The 15731-nt window shown below is 37.3% G+C and overlaps 1 protein-coding gene across 1 annotated transcript in view; it reads left to right on the forward strand.

Moving 5' to 3' along the window:
- LOC135221689 (stalled ribosome sensor GCN1-like) overlaps positions 1–15731 on the forward strand; it is a 339764-nt gene that overhangs the window by 184503 nt on the left and 139530 nt on the right. The window contains exons 15-20 of the mRNA XM_064259421.1: positions 3257–3454; positions 3845–4053; positions 4177–4312; positions 4444–4688; positions 4895–5061; positions 12359–12511. Of these exons, the coding sequence (XP_064115491.1) occupies positions 3257–3454; positions 3845–4053; positions 4177–4312; positions 4444–4688; positions 4895–5061; positions 12359–12511 (1108 nt within the window). The remainder of the gene's footprint in view (positions 1–3256; positions 3455–3844; positions 4054–4176; positions 4313–4443; positions 4689–4894; positions 5062–12358; positions 12512–15731) is intronic.

Consider the following 15731-nt stretch of genomic DNA (forward strand, 5'->3'; position numbering starts at 1 on the left):
TTTCAAACTTAGCTTTGGGACTAGTTAAGTCTGTCAAGGGAGCCACTACGGCTGAGAAATTTGGACAGAAACGACGATTGAATCCAGCCATACCCAAAAATCTTTGTAGTTGCTTCTTAGTAGTAGGGGGGGTAGCTTTACGGATACCTTCCACATTACCACTCACCGGAGTGAGAAGGCCTTTTCCAACTTCAAACCCAAGGTACTGAACAGTCGCCTTCCCAAACTCACTCTTCTCTAGGTTGACTGTTAGTCCTGCCTCTTGTAGTTTCTTGAAAACTTTCTTCAGGATCTGCAGATGTTCTTCCCACGTTGTAGAGTAAATGACTGTGTCATCAAGGTATACACCTACTCCTTCTATAGATCCTAGCAGTTGATCCATCACTCGTTGAAATGTGGCTGGTGCATTCATCAGACCAAATGGCAGTACAGTATACTGATACAATCCAAAAGGAGTAATAAAAGCTGACAGCAACTTCGCATCTTCATCTAAGGGTATCTGATAATATCCCTTCAATAAGTCTATCTTGGAAACAAACTTGGCTTGCCCAATATTATCAAGTAACTGATCTATAAGAGGCAAGGGATAATTGTCAGCCATACTTATGGAATTCAGTTTCCTATAATCAGTACACATCCTAAAGGAGCCATCGGGTTTCTTCACTAACACACATGGAGAACTGAAGTGACTTGAACTGGGTTCTGCTAATCCATGTTGCAGCAAATATTGAACTTCTTTCTTCAGAACATCTCGATGATAAGGTGATAAGCGATAAGCTCTTTGCTTGAACGATTTTCCATCTTTGATCTTGATTTCATGTTTGGTCAGATTAGTACGTCTGGGTACATCTGCAAAAATCTCTGTGAAGCTTCTAATCACTTCACTCAATTCCTCACCATGTTCAACATTAAGATGTTTCAGTTTATCCTCCAAATTTTTCAAAATTGAAGAATAATTCATCTTGCTTTCAGCTCCCAATTCATAGCCATCATCGTCTTCTGTAGATGAAGTTGTCTGTATTATTGACACAGTTTCATTTCTAGTTTCTGAGAAGTTAGGTTTCAAAAAGTTCACATGTATCTTCCTCTGTCGTTTTCTTCTTTCTGGTGTTTCAGTCACATAAGTTCTATCACTTTACTTCTCAATTATCCTGTAGGGACCTTGAAATTTATTTGTAAGGGGAAATCTCTTGACTGGCAGAAACACTACAATTGTTGACCAACACTAAAACTTCTTAGCTTAGTCTTTCTGTCAAGTTCCTTTTCATTTTCTCTTGACTCATTTTCAGATTTTCTAAAGAGAATTTTCTAATCTCTTCCAACCTTTTCCTTAAGTTCTTCACATACTCTCCTTGGATTTCCTCTTTATTTTCTACCCAATTTTCTGCAAGAATCTTCAAAGGTCCTCTCACTTCTCTTCCAAAAATCATCTCATTGGGTGAACATCCCATGCTTTCTTGATAAGCATTCCTAACTTCAAATAACATTAAGGGTAAACCAACATCCTATTCTCTTCCTGACTCAGAACAATACTTTGTCAGCATACTTTTCAATGTCTGGTGTAACCTTTCCAAGGCACCTTGAGTTTCTGGATGATAGCAGTTGATAACTGTTGTTTCACCCCTAATAAGTTTAATCACATCCTGGAACAACTTGGAAGTAAAGTTCGTTCCTCTATCACTTTGTACAATTTCTGGTATACCAAACTTTGTGAAAAACTCCACTAGTTTCTCAGCAACTATATGGGCAGATATGTTTCTAACAGGGATCGCCTCAGAATATCTGGTAACAGGACACATTAATGTCAACAGATATTCATTTCCTTTCTTCGTCTTCGGAAGTGGTCTCCTCTAACTTCTATAGGTTGTAGGTGGGCTTTCTGAATGGTTTCATTAGGTTTTCCAGCTATCTGGCAGGTATGACACACTTGACAGAACCTGCTAACATCTTTATGAAGTCCAGGCCAGAAAAAATATCTTGTGATCTTCTCCACAGTCTTCCTGATTCCCATATGCCCAGATTCATGAGCTACTGCCACCACTTGCTTTCTCAATGGACATGGAATCAAAATATGATGATATTCGCCCCATTCAGCATTTCTGGGTATATCTGAAGGTCTATACTTCCTCATAAGCAAACCTTCCTTCAGATAATAACAGGTAGGAGTTTGTTGCATCTCTTCCCGATCAACAACTCTGAAGAACAAATCAGCTAACGATCTATCTATCTATCTATCTATCTATCTATCTATCTATCTATCTATCTATATATATATATATATATATATATATTATATATTATATATTATATATTATATATTATCTATCTATCTACCCATATTCACCAGGTATTCCCCTTATATGTAAATAACACCTTCCAGATTTATTTTTTATTATAGTATGATGCTTTGTAATTTTTGTAGGAAGTGCTTAACCCTCACAGCCCAGGCTAATATTCACTAATGAATACACCCATGCATGACTAGTATAAATTTAAGAATGGCCAATTCTTTCTAATATTTTTTAAATATTATTTTGTCAAATTAAAATTACAGCTCAGATAATATCATAACAGATAAGAACTAAAACTAAGAACAAACTCTGAGCATATCATTGGAAAATTGTCAAATATCTATGTTGCATCCTTGGATGGGAAGTTGTGACATTTTCCCTTACTACCTCAAGCAAGACTGAATGTTTCTTAGCTTACTCTGAAGAGTTGCCAATACAGGCAGTCCCTGGTTATTCATGGGGTTCCATTCTGACGGCTTGATGATAAACAAAAATCACCAATAACAGAGAGTCGTTAATTTTTTTGGCTTATGATGCCAATAACCGGTTAATGGCACCTCTCTTAGGTATGCATCAGTGCCAACACTTGATTGTCAGGGGTGATAACTGGAAATCGGTGCATTATGGCAGCGAAAATCAGCTTTCGGCAAGCCCCATGAAACTGGATCACCAGTAACCGAGTCCGCCGATCATCGGGGACTGCTTTTAGTGATGAATGGAACTAGGAACATTTTTCCACAAAATTTTGTTCAAATTGGATGATGCCAAATCTTGAACAATTATCTATGCTACCCAGACTTTACCACAAAACTGTGTGTAGAAGTTATATGTATGTTACCTGTCCACAAGGGGTAAATGCCACTGATATTGCAAAAATAACTGAAAGGTAATAATTTATCTCTTTTTATCTTGTTAACATTGTTCGGGAAGATCTTTTAACAAATAGCATGTTCTTTTTTTTACAGAGCCTTTGAGGACCACTTGAACTTGAAGAATGTTAAAAAGTCAAACAAAGTCTATAGTCACAAAGAGCAGCTTTTGATGTTGGAAGAGAAAAAGAAAGACTTGGAAAAAAGAAGGAAAGAAGGGACATTGGAACTAACACCAAAACAGAAGGAGGTGTTTAAAGCACAAATGGATAAAGAAAATGCAATCAGAGACAGGTACGTGGGAAGAAAAGTTGTCTCCAGAAGGGTAGTATGTAGTTAATTTATCAAGTCACTGAATTTTGATTGTGTCGGTATAGAATGCAATATAGCACATGATTTCATAAAATGGATGAAACATTGAAGATTAATAGTGTCAGAAAAAGGTTTAAAATTAGTTAAGGAGAAGGTAGGACTTGTAATAAGAGAAAAAGGAAGTGCTCTATTTAAATAATCATCAAGGTGTTTTCTCATAATTTTGCTTTTTTCTTTTTAGAAAGAGAAATATTTTTGTTTATGTACCATTCTATTATTAACATATTACCACATATCAATGATAAGTTAATCCTTTAGATACAGGGCATTACTAATAATGGTATGGATGAACATTATAAATTTTTTTTACAGAATTGAAGAACTTTCCCGTGAAGTGAACATTGCCGTGTCACTATTAGAGGCTGCTGTTGTTGGAAATGTTGATGGTCTCGGCCCATATTTTACAGAATTAATACCAGTCTTGACTTGGGCACTTTCCTCTCCTCTTGTTGCTCAACAGATGTGCAACTTATTTGTCAGTTTAAGGAAATCAGTATTTGATGATGAGGATGATGTGTTTGGTAAGTACTTTTGTAATATTTGTAATATGTATTTATGTTGAATACTTTTTCCATGAGTTAAGGTGTCATTACTAATCAACCATCAGTGAGGTCACATGTATGTTACTCAGTATGTCCTTGCAGCGTACACTTTGGCTCGCACAACTGTTAGACTTTGTGAACCAGCCATGAGCATACCTCAGGATTGGATTGGAGAACCCATTGAAAAAGCTGCCATCAGAACACTGAAGATGCTTCACACACTGACTGTTCCCAAAAAGTAAGTTGATGTACTAATCTTACATATTGTTTATAAGTATTATTTGTAAAAACTTAATTAATTTATATTTGATTAATACATGTGATTATGACATGAGATGTTCTGATGTAATTTTTCTTTTGATTTTTAAGGGGAGCAAGAGATGATGATGTAGAAAAATATTTTTGTGCACCTGGATTTGTTTACTGCTTTCCATTTTTGGAGTGGGTCTTGAGCAAGAGACTTGGAGGTACAGATATGTTTGAAACTGTTGCTGGTCAGGCTTTACAGATTATAAGTGAGCACATGGCAATGCGAGGTGCTGATGAGGAAGATTTATACCATCCTCGTTTCCTACCATGCAAAAGATTGCTTTCTCTTGTCATCAGTGTGATAAGTAAGTAAGGCTGTTTTTTAAACTCTTCTTTGGATAATATAGCAAGACTACACACACTAGAGAAGTAGATAGTGTATGTCATTTTATATTGTTTTATTGATTAAAAGGAACGTATAACTGAACATTACTGTGGAGTAATTGAAAATCATGTAGACTTATTTTATAGTTATGAAGGGCAGCATTTAGATTATTTTCTAATTTTATAGGCAGCAGCACAGGCAGAACCCAGCAGACAGCTTGTGCAGTTTTGCAAGATGTGTGCCGATGTGGTTCAGGGGAAATTGGTTGTAACACAGCTACACCAGAAGAGATCAACGTTCTTTTGGACAAACTTCAAGCTCCTGCAGTATCAGTCAGGGATGCTGCTTTGAGGGTAAGTTATTGTTAGAATAAGCTTTAAGAACTAAACTTCCCGTAATATAGGAGCTTTTTGTTTACAAGACTTGCAATATACCAAACTGAGGGGTTGAAATAATAAAATACTTATTTCAGGTATCTGCAGTTTAGTATAATTATTATTTGCATAATACTATTATCATATAAACAGGTTTTGTTACTAACTTTGCTAAAAGTTGGCTGATGTTTATATTATGGATAAGAGGAAAGGCAGGAGTTCAGGATTCTATCATGTATTTATTCTTTACATTCAAGCGGAAGTTCAACACTGTTGGATATTTCCATTAAGTTGTTTTCAGTTGGTAGGGAATTTCTTATGGGATCACTAAGTGCTTCAACATTTCAGCTGTTTCATCAGCTATCTTCTGGATGGGTCTATAAGATCTAAATAGAAGGGGCTCATCAGTGGTCATACAAAGGGTCCCAGGATGAGAGAGGGAGAGAGCTGAATTTTGAGTAAAGCCTTCTCCCACATGTTGATGGTTGCACCCATCTCTGCTTGTTGGAGACAAGGATGGTAGCTATACTTAGATGGTTGCTTATGCTGGATGGAGGCTCCTGATTGTTACTATCATTTGGCTCAGGTGGCAGTGTGCGGCATTCTGCGTGCCACCATTGTTTTTATGTTATGAGCTTTCTTAACATTATTATGAATGGCACCTTCTTTAATGTGGCTGGAGATTATTTTCGAAAGCTCATTTTGGTCGTGCTTGATGTAAGTGCTGAGGCATTCTGGACTGAGCATCTGTATTAATAGGCCACACAGGTTCTCTTCAGAGAGTCTTCTGCCGAAGGGGCTGGGATATTTTCATAATCAGGCTTTTGGTTCTTGCTTTTGTAGGAAATTCTCGGGATCTGTACAGCAGACGTGCCCTTTAAGTAGCAAAGGATGCATTTTTCCTCTGTATTATGTGTAAAACATACCCATTTACCCTGGAAGGTCAAAATGTCTGCTGGTACCATTTATCTATGGTACTATGGATGCAATTGGTGACTTCATTATCTGTATGCCCACTCTAATTGATGTGCATGTCTTTCCAAGAAAAGTAGTGAGAGCATACTTGATCATCCTCTGCAGGTCTTTGTGGTTATAACCATTCAGCTTGTGCTGAATTTGCACCTGACTATTATAATTTCTTACTTGGTGGGCTCATTTGGAATGTCTGGAGCATCTTCCTTTGTGTCTGAGGTTCATGATTAGTGCCCTAGCATGGTTGGTAATTTTTGAGGTGTATGATATCACTGTATTAATTTAAGGCTAGATTGAAGTTGTATCCTGCAGATTTGAATTGTAATGGGTCAGTTTAGATCTGAAAGTGCTATAGAGGTTGAACTTGAAAATAGACATTCCTTTTTTCCTTTGCTCCCTTTTCTAAGATTGGACAGTCAGTTCATGGTCATGCATGTATACCAACCTAGTTACTGATTCAGGATGGATAAACTTGTAAGCATGCACTTTCACCTCAACTTAATTTTGTTACTTAGAAAATGCAGTGTCAAATTGTCCTCCCAAAAGAAAAAAAAGTTACATGTGTGCTTTTGGATTTATAAGTAGAATATTTGGATTTTTTTCTGTCAAAGTTGTAACTGCAGTGTACATAACATATTGCACTTGCTGTAAAATTTTTAATTTACCCCTAAAAAGTAAGCTTTTGAAAGTGAGTGTCACTGTTCATCCGCAAATCGTTGTTAATCATATACATATGAAATAGGGAGTCACACTACTGCAAGTTATTGTTAATCAAAGTATATAAAACCAGCAGTCACACTCATGCAAATCATGGTAAATCAAATGAATATGAAATAAGCAATCACATTACTGCAAATTATATATAAAATAGGCAGTCACACCATGGCAAATCATTGTTAATCAGATGTATATAGAATAGGTAGCCGCACTACTTCAAATGTTTGTTAATCAAATGCATATACTTCAAATGTTTGTTAATCAAATGCATATAAAAAGGGTTCCTCTAATGAATTTTAGCTGCTGTCTGTTCAATTTATAATTGATATTTGTTCATACATGGTCTTAACAATAGGATAATCTTTTAGTGCCAGCTGGAAACCAGTTAAAAACAATCAAAGATCGTAAAGTAAGGAATCTATGGTATCTGGCAATCCATGCATATATGAGGTGGAAGCTGGCCACTAACCAAGCTTGGGACCTTGTGACACATCAGTCTTTCTTTGACTGCCTTGGAGAGTAACTGCATTGCACTCCTTCCCAAGCCGGTTGCTTTGTTTGCCTGTTATTTCTTTGCATTTTAGAGTGTGTGTTTGCCTGTCCTTTGATCATGGATTCCTCCAAGAGTTCCAAGCCCCATCAACATATATGTCCAGAAATTCAGGGATTTCCATATTCCAAGTTTTTGGCTCCTTCTGTTACAGATCTCCATTTAACTTGCAGTAGATGCCCAAATTTTTTTATTATCTCTAATCTGTGCACAGAATGTTGTTCCTTGCCTAGATCTCAGTGCAGGGCTTTCTATAAGATGAGGGAACAACGTAGGATGACGGCTTGTCCGTCTTGGGATGGTTTTTCGCCTCCCCAAGCGGACATTTCGGTACTTCCCTCTCCCAGTAGTCGTCCTGCTGCATCTTTTGCTCCTGTGTCCCCATCTTTTTCTTTAATCATTGGATGTATCGGGCAGTGCACAGGATAGTTTGTTTAATGAGGCCCCCTCTCTTTTGAAAGACAATCACACTCCCTCAGGAGAGGAGGCTCCCCTTCCAGCCCCCTTTGTTTCAGATTTGGAGTCCAACAAAATGGCGGAGGTTTGGGTGTCCCTAGGCCTATGGGGTTCACCCTCTCTGGATGGTTTGCTGGTGCGTTTCTTCTCTTGCTTGCTAGCCTCCCACTGGCAGTCCCCCCCCTCCTCCTGGCCTACACTACTTTGGTATGTGTGTGATGCCTTCAAGTGGGCCAGTGTTATCAACAATGTCGTCTGCTGGGTCACCGTTTATCTCCCTGCCAGTGAGGCCATTGACTTTTGCTGCCATGCCCAATTTCACAACGTCACTCCCAGCTTCCACTCAGCCTATGACGTCGACTGCGGTGATGGTTCTCCCTCCATCTCAGGCCGTGACATTACAGGCGGTCCCCGGGTTACGACGGGGGTTCCGTTCTTGAGACGCGCCGTAACCCGAAAATCGTCGAAAGCCGGAACGACGTTCTTGAAAACATGTCCACAGGGAAAATTTCACTACTAATTTGCAATTTTTCTTAGGGCCGTATCTCTAAAATTATCACTAATTTACTTTTTTCATGTGCAACACTGTGTATTCACAAATTACTGTATATTTTCATTAAAATACAAGAGAGAGAGAGAGAGAGAGTAGAGAGAGAGAGAGAGAGAGAGAGACGAGAGAGAGAGGAGAGATAGATGAGGAAGAGAGAAGGAGAGAGCGGAATGAGAGGAGCTAAGAGAAGAGAGAGACAGAGAGAGAGAGAGAAGAAATAACTCCTTACGGTTTCAATAGATTGAAATGAATGTCTGTAGGCAACCTTTTCCCCCTCCCATAAATACATATATTTCTCCAGAGAAGAGAGAAAGAGAGGACTGTGCAATTATGTTTGTCTGTCTATCAATTCTTTTGCTGAGAGGGAGAGAGATAAAAGGAAGAAATAGAAACACCAAACGTATGACAAGTATCTTGTGGAGAGAGAGAGAGAGAGAGAGAGAGAGAGAGAGAGAGAGAGAGAGAGAGAGAGAGAGTTGTCCTTACAGTATTTAAAAGAGAGAAATGGAATGATTATTGTATTTAAAATACTCAGATATGAATTTTGTACTTATAGTATTATTATTGGAAAATATTAATGATAAACTTATTACATACACGTCCATGAAAATAATGATCTCATCTGTAAAGATGAGAGAGAGAGAGAGAGAGAGAGAGGAGACGAGAGAGAGAGAGAGAGAGAGAGAGAGAGAGAGAGAAATTATATAAAACCATTAAATTCATTGACCATTGTATGGCATTGTTAAGCTCGAGTGTCACTCGAGTGAGGTGGGAAATTGATACAGAAAAAGACAAAGGGAAGAATTTTCTTTTGAAATTAGTTATCGTATTATTACTACTTCTATTATTATTATTATTATTATTATTTGAAAATATAATAAACACGTGCATCTACCATAAAAATTCTCTCATCTCAGTAAGAAAGAGGAATTATCCTTACAAGTGAAATGGAAAGGTCATTTTCATCTCTTTAAAATACGACCATTATGAATTTTGTAATTAAAGTTTTATTATTATTATTATTATTATTATTAATAACTGAAATTATCAATAAACATTTTACATACTAGTACCATAAAAATTCTTTCATCTCGGTAAAAGAGAGAGAGAGAGAGAGAGAGAGAGAGAGAGAGAGAGAGAGAGAGAGAGAGAGAGAGAGAGAGAGAGAGTGTTTATCTCTCTCTGTTCTCTCAAAAATGCTGTATGGTACGGAAACAGCAAGCATGAGAAAAGCAGAGCAGAAGGAGATGGATGTGGCAGAAATGAGAATGCTTAGGTGGATGTCTGGGGTAACAAGAGTGGATAGGATCAGAAATGACTACATAAGGGGGTCAACTAAGGTGGTGGAAGTATCAAAGAAAGTGCAGGAGGGAGGCTGAGATGGTATGGACACCTGTTGTTGAGGAGAGATGAGGACCACGCTGGGAGACATACTATGGGGGTGGAGGTGCAAGGAAGAAGAAAAAGAGGGAGACCAAGAAAGAGATGGAAGGACTGTGTGAGAGGAGACTTAAATGAGAAGGGAATTGATGAGGCAGAAGCACAAGATAGAAATAGATGGAAATGGCTCATCCGAAACGGCGACCCCATATAAAAATGGGAACAAGCTGGGAAGAAGAAGTTCTCTCAAAAAATACTTATAACGCTTCCAGCGAAAGAGAGGGAGGGAGTTAACACTATGATCCATTATTATCTTGTGTGGCAAAAGAGAGAGAGAGAGAGAGTTAACCTTAATTAAAAGTGACATGGATAGATTAGTACGTATTGTATTTCTTTAAAATACTATCACATATGAATTTTGTAATTACAGTTATTATTATTATTTGAAAGTATTAAAAACAAATAGTACAAGTACATAAAAAATCTCGAGTCTCAGTAAATGAGAGAGAGAGAGAGAGAGAGAGAGAGAGAGAGAGAGAGAGAGAGAAGAGAGAGAGAGAGATGAGAGAGAGAGAGAGAGAGAGAGGGGGGGGGGGGGGAAATGTCAGGACCACGTGATTGCAACACTGCAGCTCTTCCCCCAAATTTTCCCCCTCCTGGCTGTCACACCCCAAATTTTCCCCCTCCTGGCTGTCACAGAACTTTATATATCTGACAGTTTTAGTACCTGAATCTGGAGAAAAGGTTACTGGAAGTTACTTGAAGAAGACTGGGATTTCCTTCATTCTTCCATAATTTTTTAAATATAAGCTAAAATCTTACTAATTCACTATGGTATTTTCTTTAATGAATTGATATTATTGCTGTATAAATTAATATTAATATTTGAAAATAGTAAATCATTTATTTATCATACTAAAAAACATACATCTTTGTAGTATAGAGAGAGAGAGAGAGAGAGAATTATAGTGATTATTTTCGTTGGAAAATACAAAGAGAGAGAGAGAGAGAGAAACTGTGCTAAACTATAAAGGATTCTTATCTTATCATAGTATGTGTTTTTTAAAAGCATGGTAAACTTGGAGCGTCGGAAGCGTCGTAACCTCGGAACAAGCGTCATAACCCAGGGCGGATTTTTCAATGAATATTTAAGAAAAAGCGTCGTAACCTCGGAACGTCATAAGCCGGGCCCGTCGTAACCCGGGGACCGCCTGTATTACCATCTATGTCTCTGTTGTCTGCTCTGCTGCCCTCATAGACATTCTTTCAGGCAATGTTTGATAAACTGGACTCCATTCTATGTGAGAGATATGCAGTTCCCCCTACAAAAAGACGGCATAGAAGTAGAGAGCCGTCCCCTACTCCATATCCTTCTCCTCCTACTCGGCAGGAAGTTTCCAAGAGCGCAATTTCCTTCTGGCTACGTGAGGTGATTACTCAGGCGTATTCGTGGCTCCCTAGTTCTGTTACGGAGACTGTACAACCTAGGGCACACGACTTCAGAGGCTTAAGTTCCTTTGGCTTCTAAGAAGAAAATGTCTGTTCATAGAATTTTGAACATTGGTTCTTGGCTACATCAAACCACGTTCACTTCCTTTTATCTGAAGAATATTGCCCACAGGTCCTTAGACACCTTTTCCCATGCTGGCTGGCCAGCAGGTTGTGTAGCTCATTTAGCTCCTGACAGGGCAATTTGTATCTTATTATTTGTATCTTACCTAATATATTTGTGTGAAAGAGAGAATGAGTAAGTTGGCTGGTCTCTTTCTTTCTCTTTGTTTCTTTCTTCTTCCTTCAGGCAGGCAAGTTGAAAAATACACGTCATATACTGGAACTGGTCTGATACAGGTGCATCTGGTAGTCATACTGGTGATATAGTTATTAGTTATGTTCCTATACAATAGACAAATCTACTTCAGTAGCATATGCTCCTCCCTCTAGCAAGGGAGTGGTGACACATCCCTGTGGCTTGAAAGGTTTGTTACTGGAATAGACAAAGAAAGTTCTCCTTATCTTCCATAAGTGCAATGAATCTGGCTATATCACTTTGTACTGAACCCAGCAGATGACTGAGTTTTTGGGTATTCATCTACCTATTCTCTATCAGGCTATGACCCCCTTCCTTTAGAACTCATTCTTCTAAGAAGGATGGTTGGCTGGGCTGAACCCCCAGCCAGTTCAGGGTACTTCTATCTCCCACCAAAGTCTGTCTTATTGTTAAGACTGAAGGTTTCTTTCATGAATGAACAAATGGCAAATTTTTAAATAATTTGCATTTTTTATAGCTTACAAACCAGAGGTTTTAACGTTAAACTACCCTCCTCTAGCCACCCCTCTCGTGTACTGGGTTGGTAGAACAACTGATGTGTCACGAGGTCCCAAGCTTGGTTGGTGACAAGCTTCCACCTCGTACATATATGAATGTGTTGTCAGATGCCACAGATTCCTTGCTTTACAATTTTAATTATTTTTAACTAGTTTTCAGCTGGTGTTAGAAGATTATCCTATTAAAAATTTGCCATGGTGATTATACTTTCAACACTATCGTCCTCCTGCCTGGTGTGGGAAATACAGATAAGATATTAGATATAAGTATTTAGATAATATGTTTTATTATAAAAATTTCTATTTGGTGTGCATTTGTTTTTCAGGGTTTACTTGTACTAGTTAAGTCTCTTCCTAAACCTGAGACTGACAATGAAAGCTGGCTACGGGTAGCTCACAGGCTTTGGGTTGCCAAGTATGATGTATCTGAGGATGTAGCAGGACTTGCTGAACAATTGTGGAATGATGCAAAGATGGAGGTGAGTAACAAGCTTATCATATTGTCATCACTTGAAACTTTGAATCCTAAATACCTCTAGTAGGATCGTATGCATAAAAAGTTGGTAATTTTATATGTATTAAATTTGTATCAGAGCTCAAACAAAAAACTAGAATCTGACCCAATGAATCATGTTTGAATATTTTCCTAGCCTAATCTTTCCTTTGTGACTAATCTTTCCTTTGTGACACAAATGTGCAATCTACCCACCTGTTCATGTTCTTCAGTCTCAGTATGCTCCAGCTTAAGACTTTGAACAACACCACATGACTTACAACCCACAAACTACTATAAGACAGAGGGCTCTCTCCTACCCCACCAAACACCAGTTCTACATGTCCTGTACTGCACGCTCTTGTTATTGTTTACCTTTCCACCCCACGCCACCACCATTTTGTCTTCTATGATGTCACATCCTATGATGTCACAACACAACTTGAATATATCAAGACTTTTTCTAAAATCAAACACATTGCCCATACATTGAACATCGACCATATTACACCAATAAAGAAAATAGAAATAAAGATTAAATAACTGACTAAACTGATATATAATCATCATGATTTTGTAAACAAAAGTGGTTCGATCAGATGCCACTAGTTGGCATTGTTCCCATGCTCATTAAAAGCCTGCTCACTCTGCTGCTATTGTTTTGAGCAAGTAGTACATGCTTGTAGAGGTATTTCCTTAGTTTTTGTGGCTTTCTACAGTGTACTACAGTAGAGACCCGGTCCTCGATTGTATTAGAACTCAAAATAATTGTATTTCAACGGAAAATTTTGAGTAAATGTTGCATCTGAGCTCGACCAAAAATCCTGAAACCGACCCAAGGAATCATACTTTTGTAAACAAAAGTGGTTTGGTCAGTCGCCTCTAATAGGTGTTGTTCCCATGCTCATTTGGTGAGGAAGACAGTAAGAACCACAATTAAACTTAAAATTATTGAAAATTATTATATAATGTAAGAGGCATTTTGTGTCAACCTTAAAATCCTGTGAGATTTTAAATGATAGGCTAACCCTTGAAGTGTCGATAGCTGTATCAATCGACAAAGTATCGACACCTTAAACAAAACATTTGTAACGTAATAATGGTAAAATCCATAGGTTATTCAAGTGACCCACTATACTCTGTTTTTTTTCATCTGTCCATGCGCCTGTGGTGTTTTTGTATGGTAACACTGTGTCCCGGCCTTTAGATAGTTACATTCAGCTTACATTCAACGATTATAATAATATCCAATTTCGAATATTAACGGTGTAATTCGCATACAGTAAATTATTAAAACACTTTTCAGTTGCAAATGTACACCCAGGTATCCTTTTATTTACCAAAAACTTACACAAAGCGTAACTATCTAAAGGCCGGGACGCAGTGTTACCATACAAAAACACCACAGGCGGATGGACAGATGAAAAAAAACAGAGTATAGTGATACAACTTTTGATAATGTAAACAAAACAACTAATTACATCAATTACTGTGGATAATTACCATAATTAGATGTTAGGATGAGTTAGTTCTCACTTTGTTACAAGAGTAGGATCTCTATTCATAATCCTAAAAACTGAAAAGTTCTATAAGCCTAAACAAATATTTTCTGGAGAAAATTATAATTTGAAAAAGTTAAACATATTTTACAGAATATAAGCATTGTCATCGTATGCCATTTGCATTTGATATTGTTTACATTCTCAAAATCTCATTTGATTGAGTTATCAATATTCTCAGTGCCATTACACTTGGCTGTTAGAAGATATGTAATTTAGATACTTTCTTGTAAATTAACAAAGTTGGTTTTAAAAATGGCACAATACTTGATTGTATAAGCGTTAAGTGTGATTTCTCTAGTTTTGAACATCAATGTCGCCTGTGCTTTTTTTCTTATTATAGTGACGGCAAATGAGGTCCAATCAGCTGTTTCTCGATTTTGTTGCTTATGTCTGTACTACAGGTTTACAATGACTTCATCTGTAATTTAGCGCGCGCGCGCGCACACACACACACACACACACACACACACACACACACACACACACACACACACACACAGAGGGAGACTGTTGCCTGGGTTAGGTTGTTGCACTGACACATATCCATTAGCAAAACTCAATAATATTTGTGTATTGAGAATAATGTTCATTTTAATAAAACCCTTGTTTTATTGTAACTAATCATATTGCATGTATTATTACCATATCGAATTATAATACAAACAGTTGATCTGCCATTTGCATTCTGGTTTTGTTTACATTCTTAAAATATTAGTGGATTTCATTTTACCAACATGATCACTGTCTTTAGATGCTGAATGGAACTTAATTTTTGAAAGAAAGCTGGGTTTAAGAATTACAACTACTTTATTTATAAACGTAGTATATTAAAAAAGTCTACATGTGTTTTTCTATCAGTTTCAGACAGTGCTTTAGCCTGCCAATACATTTTGCAATCTGCTCATTATTCGTAATTCCCAGATGTGCTTGACTTGTGAAAGTTACGATGCTCATGAAAAAAATCTAATATCATGATATGTACTGAAGAATATTTTAAAGTTATTTTGTATACAATATTCCAGTAGAATGTATGATAGTATGTTTACAGTTGCTCACAGCCACTAGCTGGCGACTTGACTTAGGGAATTTTTCTAAAGTTTATGATAACAGACATAATTTGGCTTATTTTTTATATTTTATTTATTTCCTGTAAGAATTAGACTTGATTTTAAATGTTTTATTCTTAGTAACAATAATTATGCCTACCCCTTACAGTACATACTATGTACTTAGCCTAGCCTATGGTGCTCAGTCAACCATTGTATTATGGTCAAATTGGGCGTACTCAGGACAGTTATTTTACTACAGTATATATTTAAAAATGATAAAAGTGCGTTGAATGGTATGTTATTTAATACTGAACTTATTTAATTGTAATTTGTGTGTATTTATGGGTAATGTTTTGTATAAAAAGGTAAGATTAGGGTAATAACTGGTGGTCAAGAGTGGATTAATCCATTTTCCGTTATTTCTTATCGGAAAAATTCATTCAGATATTGACTAAATTGCATCTCGTCGCTTCTCCTGGAATGAATTGACATCGAGGTCTGGGGCTCTACTGCATTTTGATTCGGCCACTGCTCCAAAGACAGCCATCGGATCATTATAACAGTTAAACATACTATTTCAGAATATAAACATTGT

The sequence above is a fragment of the Macrobrachium nipponense genome, chromosome 3 (assembly GCF_015104395.2).
Source record: "Macrobrachium nipponense isolate FS-2020 chromosome 3, ASM1510439v2, whole genome shotgun sequence".
Lineage (NCBI taxonomy): Eukaryota > Metazoa > Arthropoda > Malacostraca > Decapoda > Palaemonidae > Macrobrachium > Macrobrachium nipponense.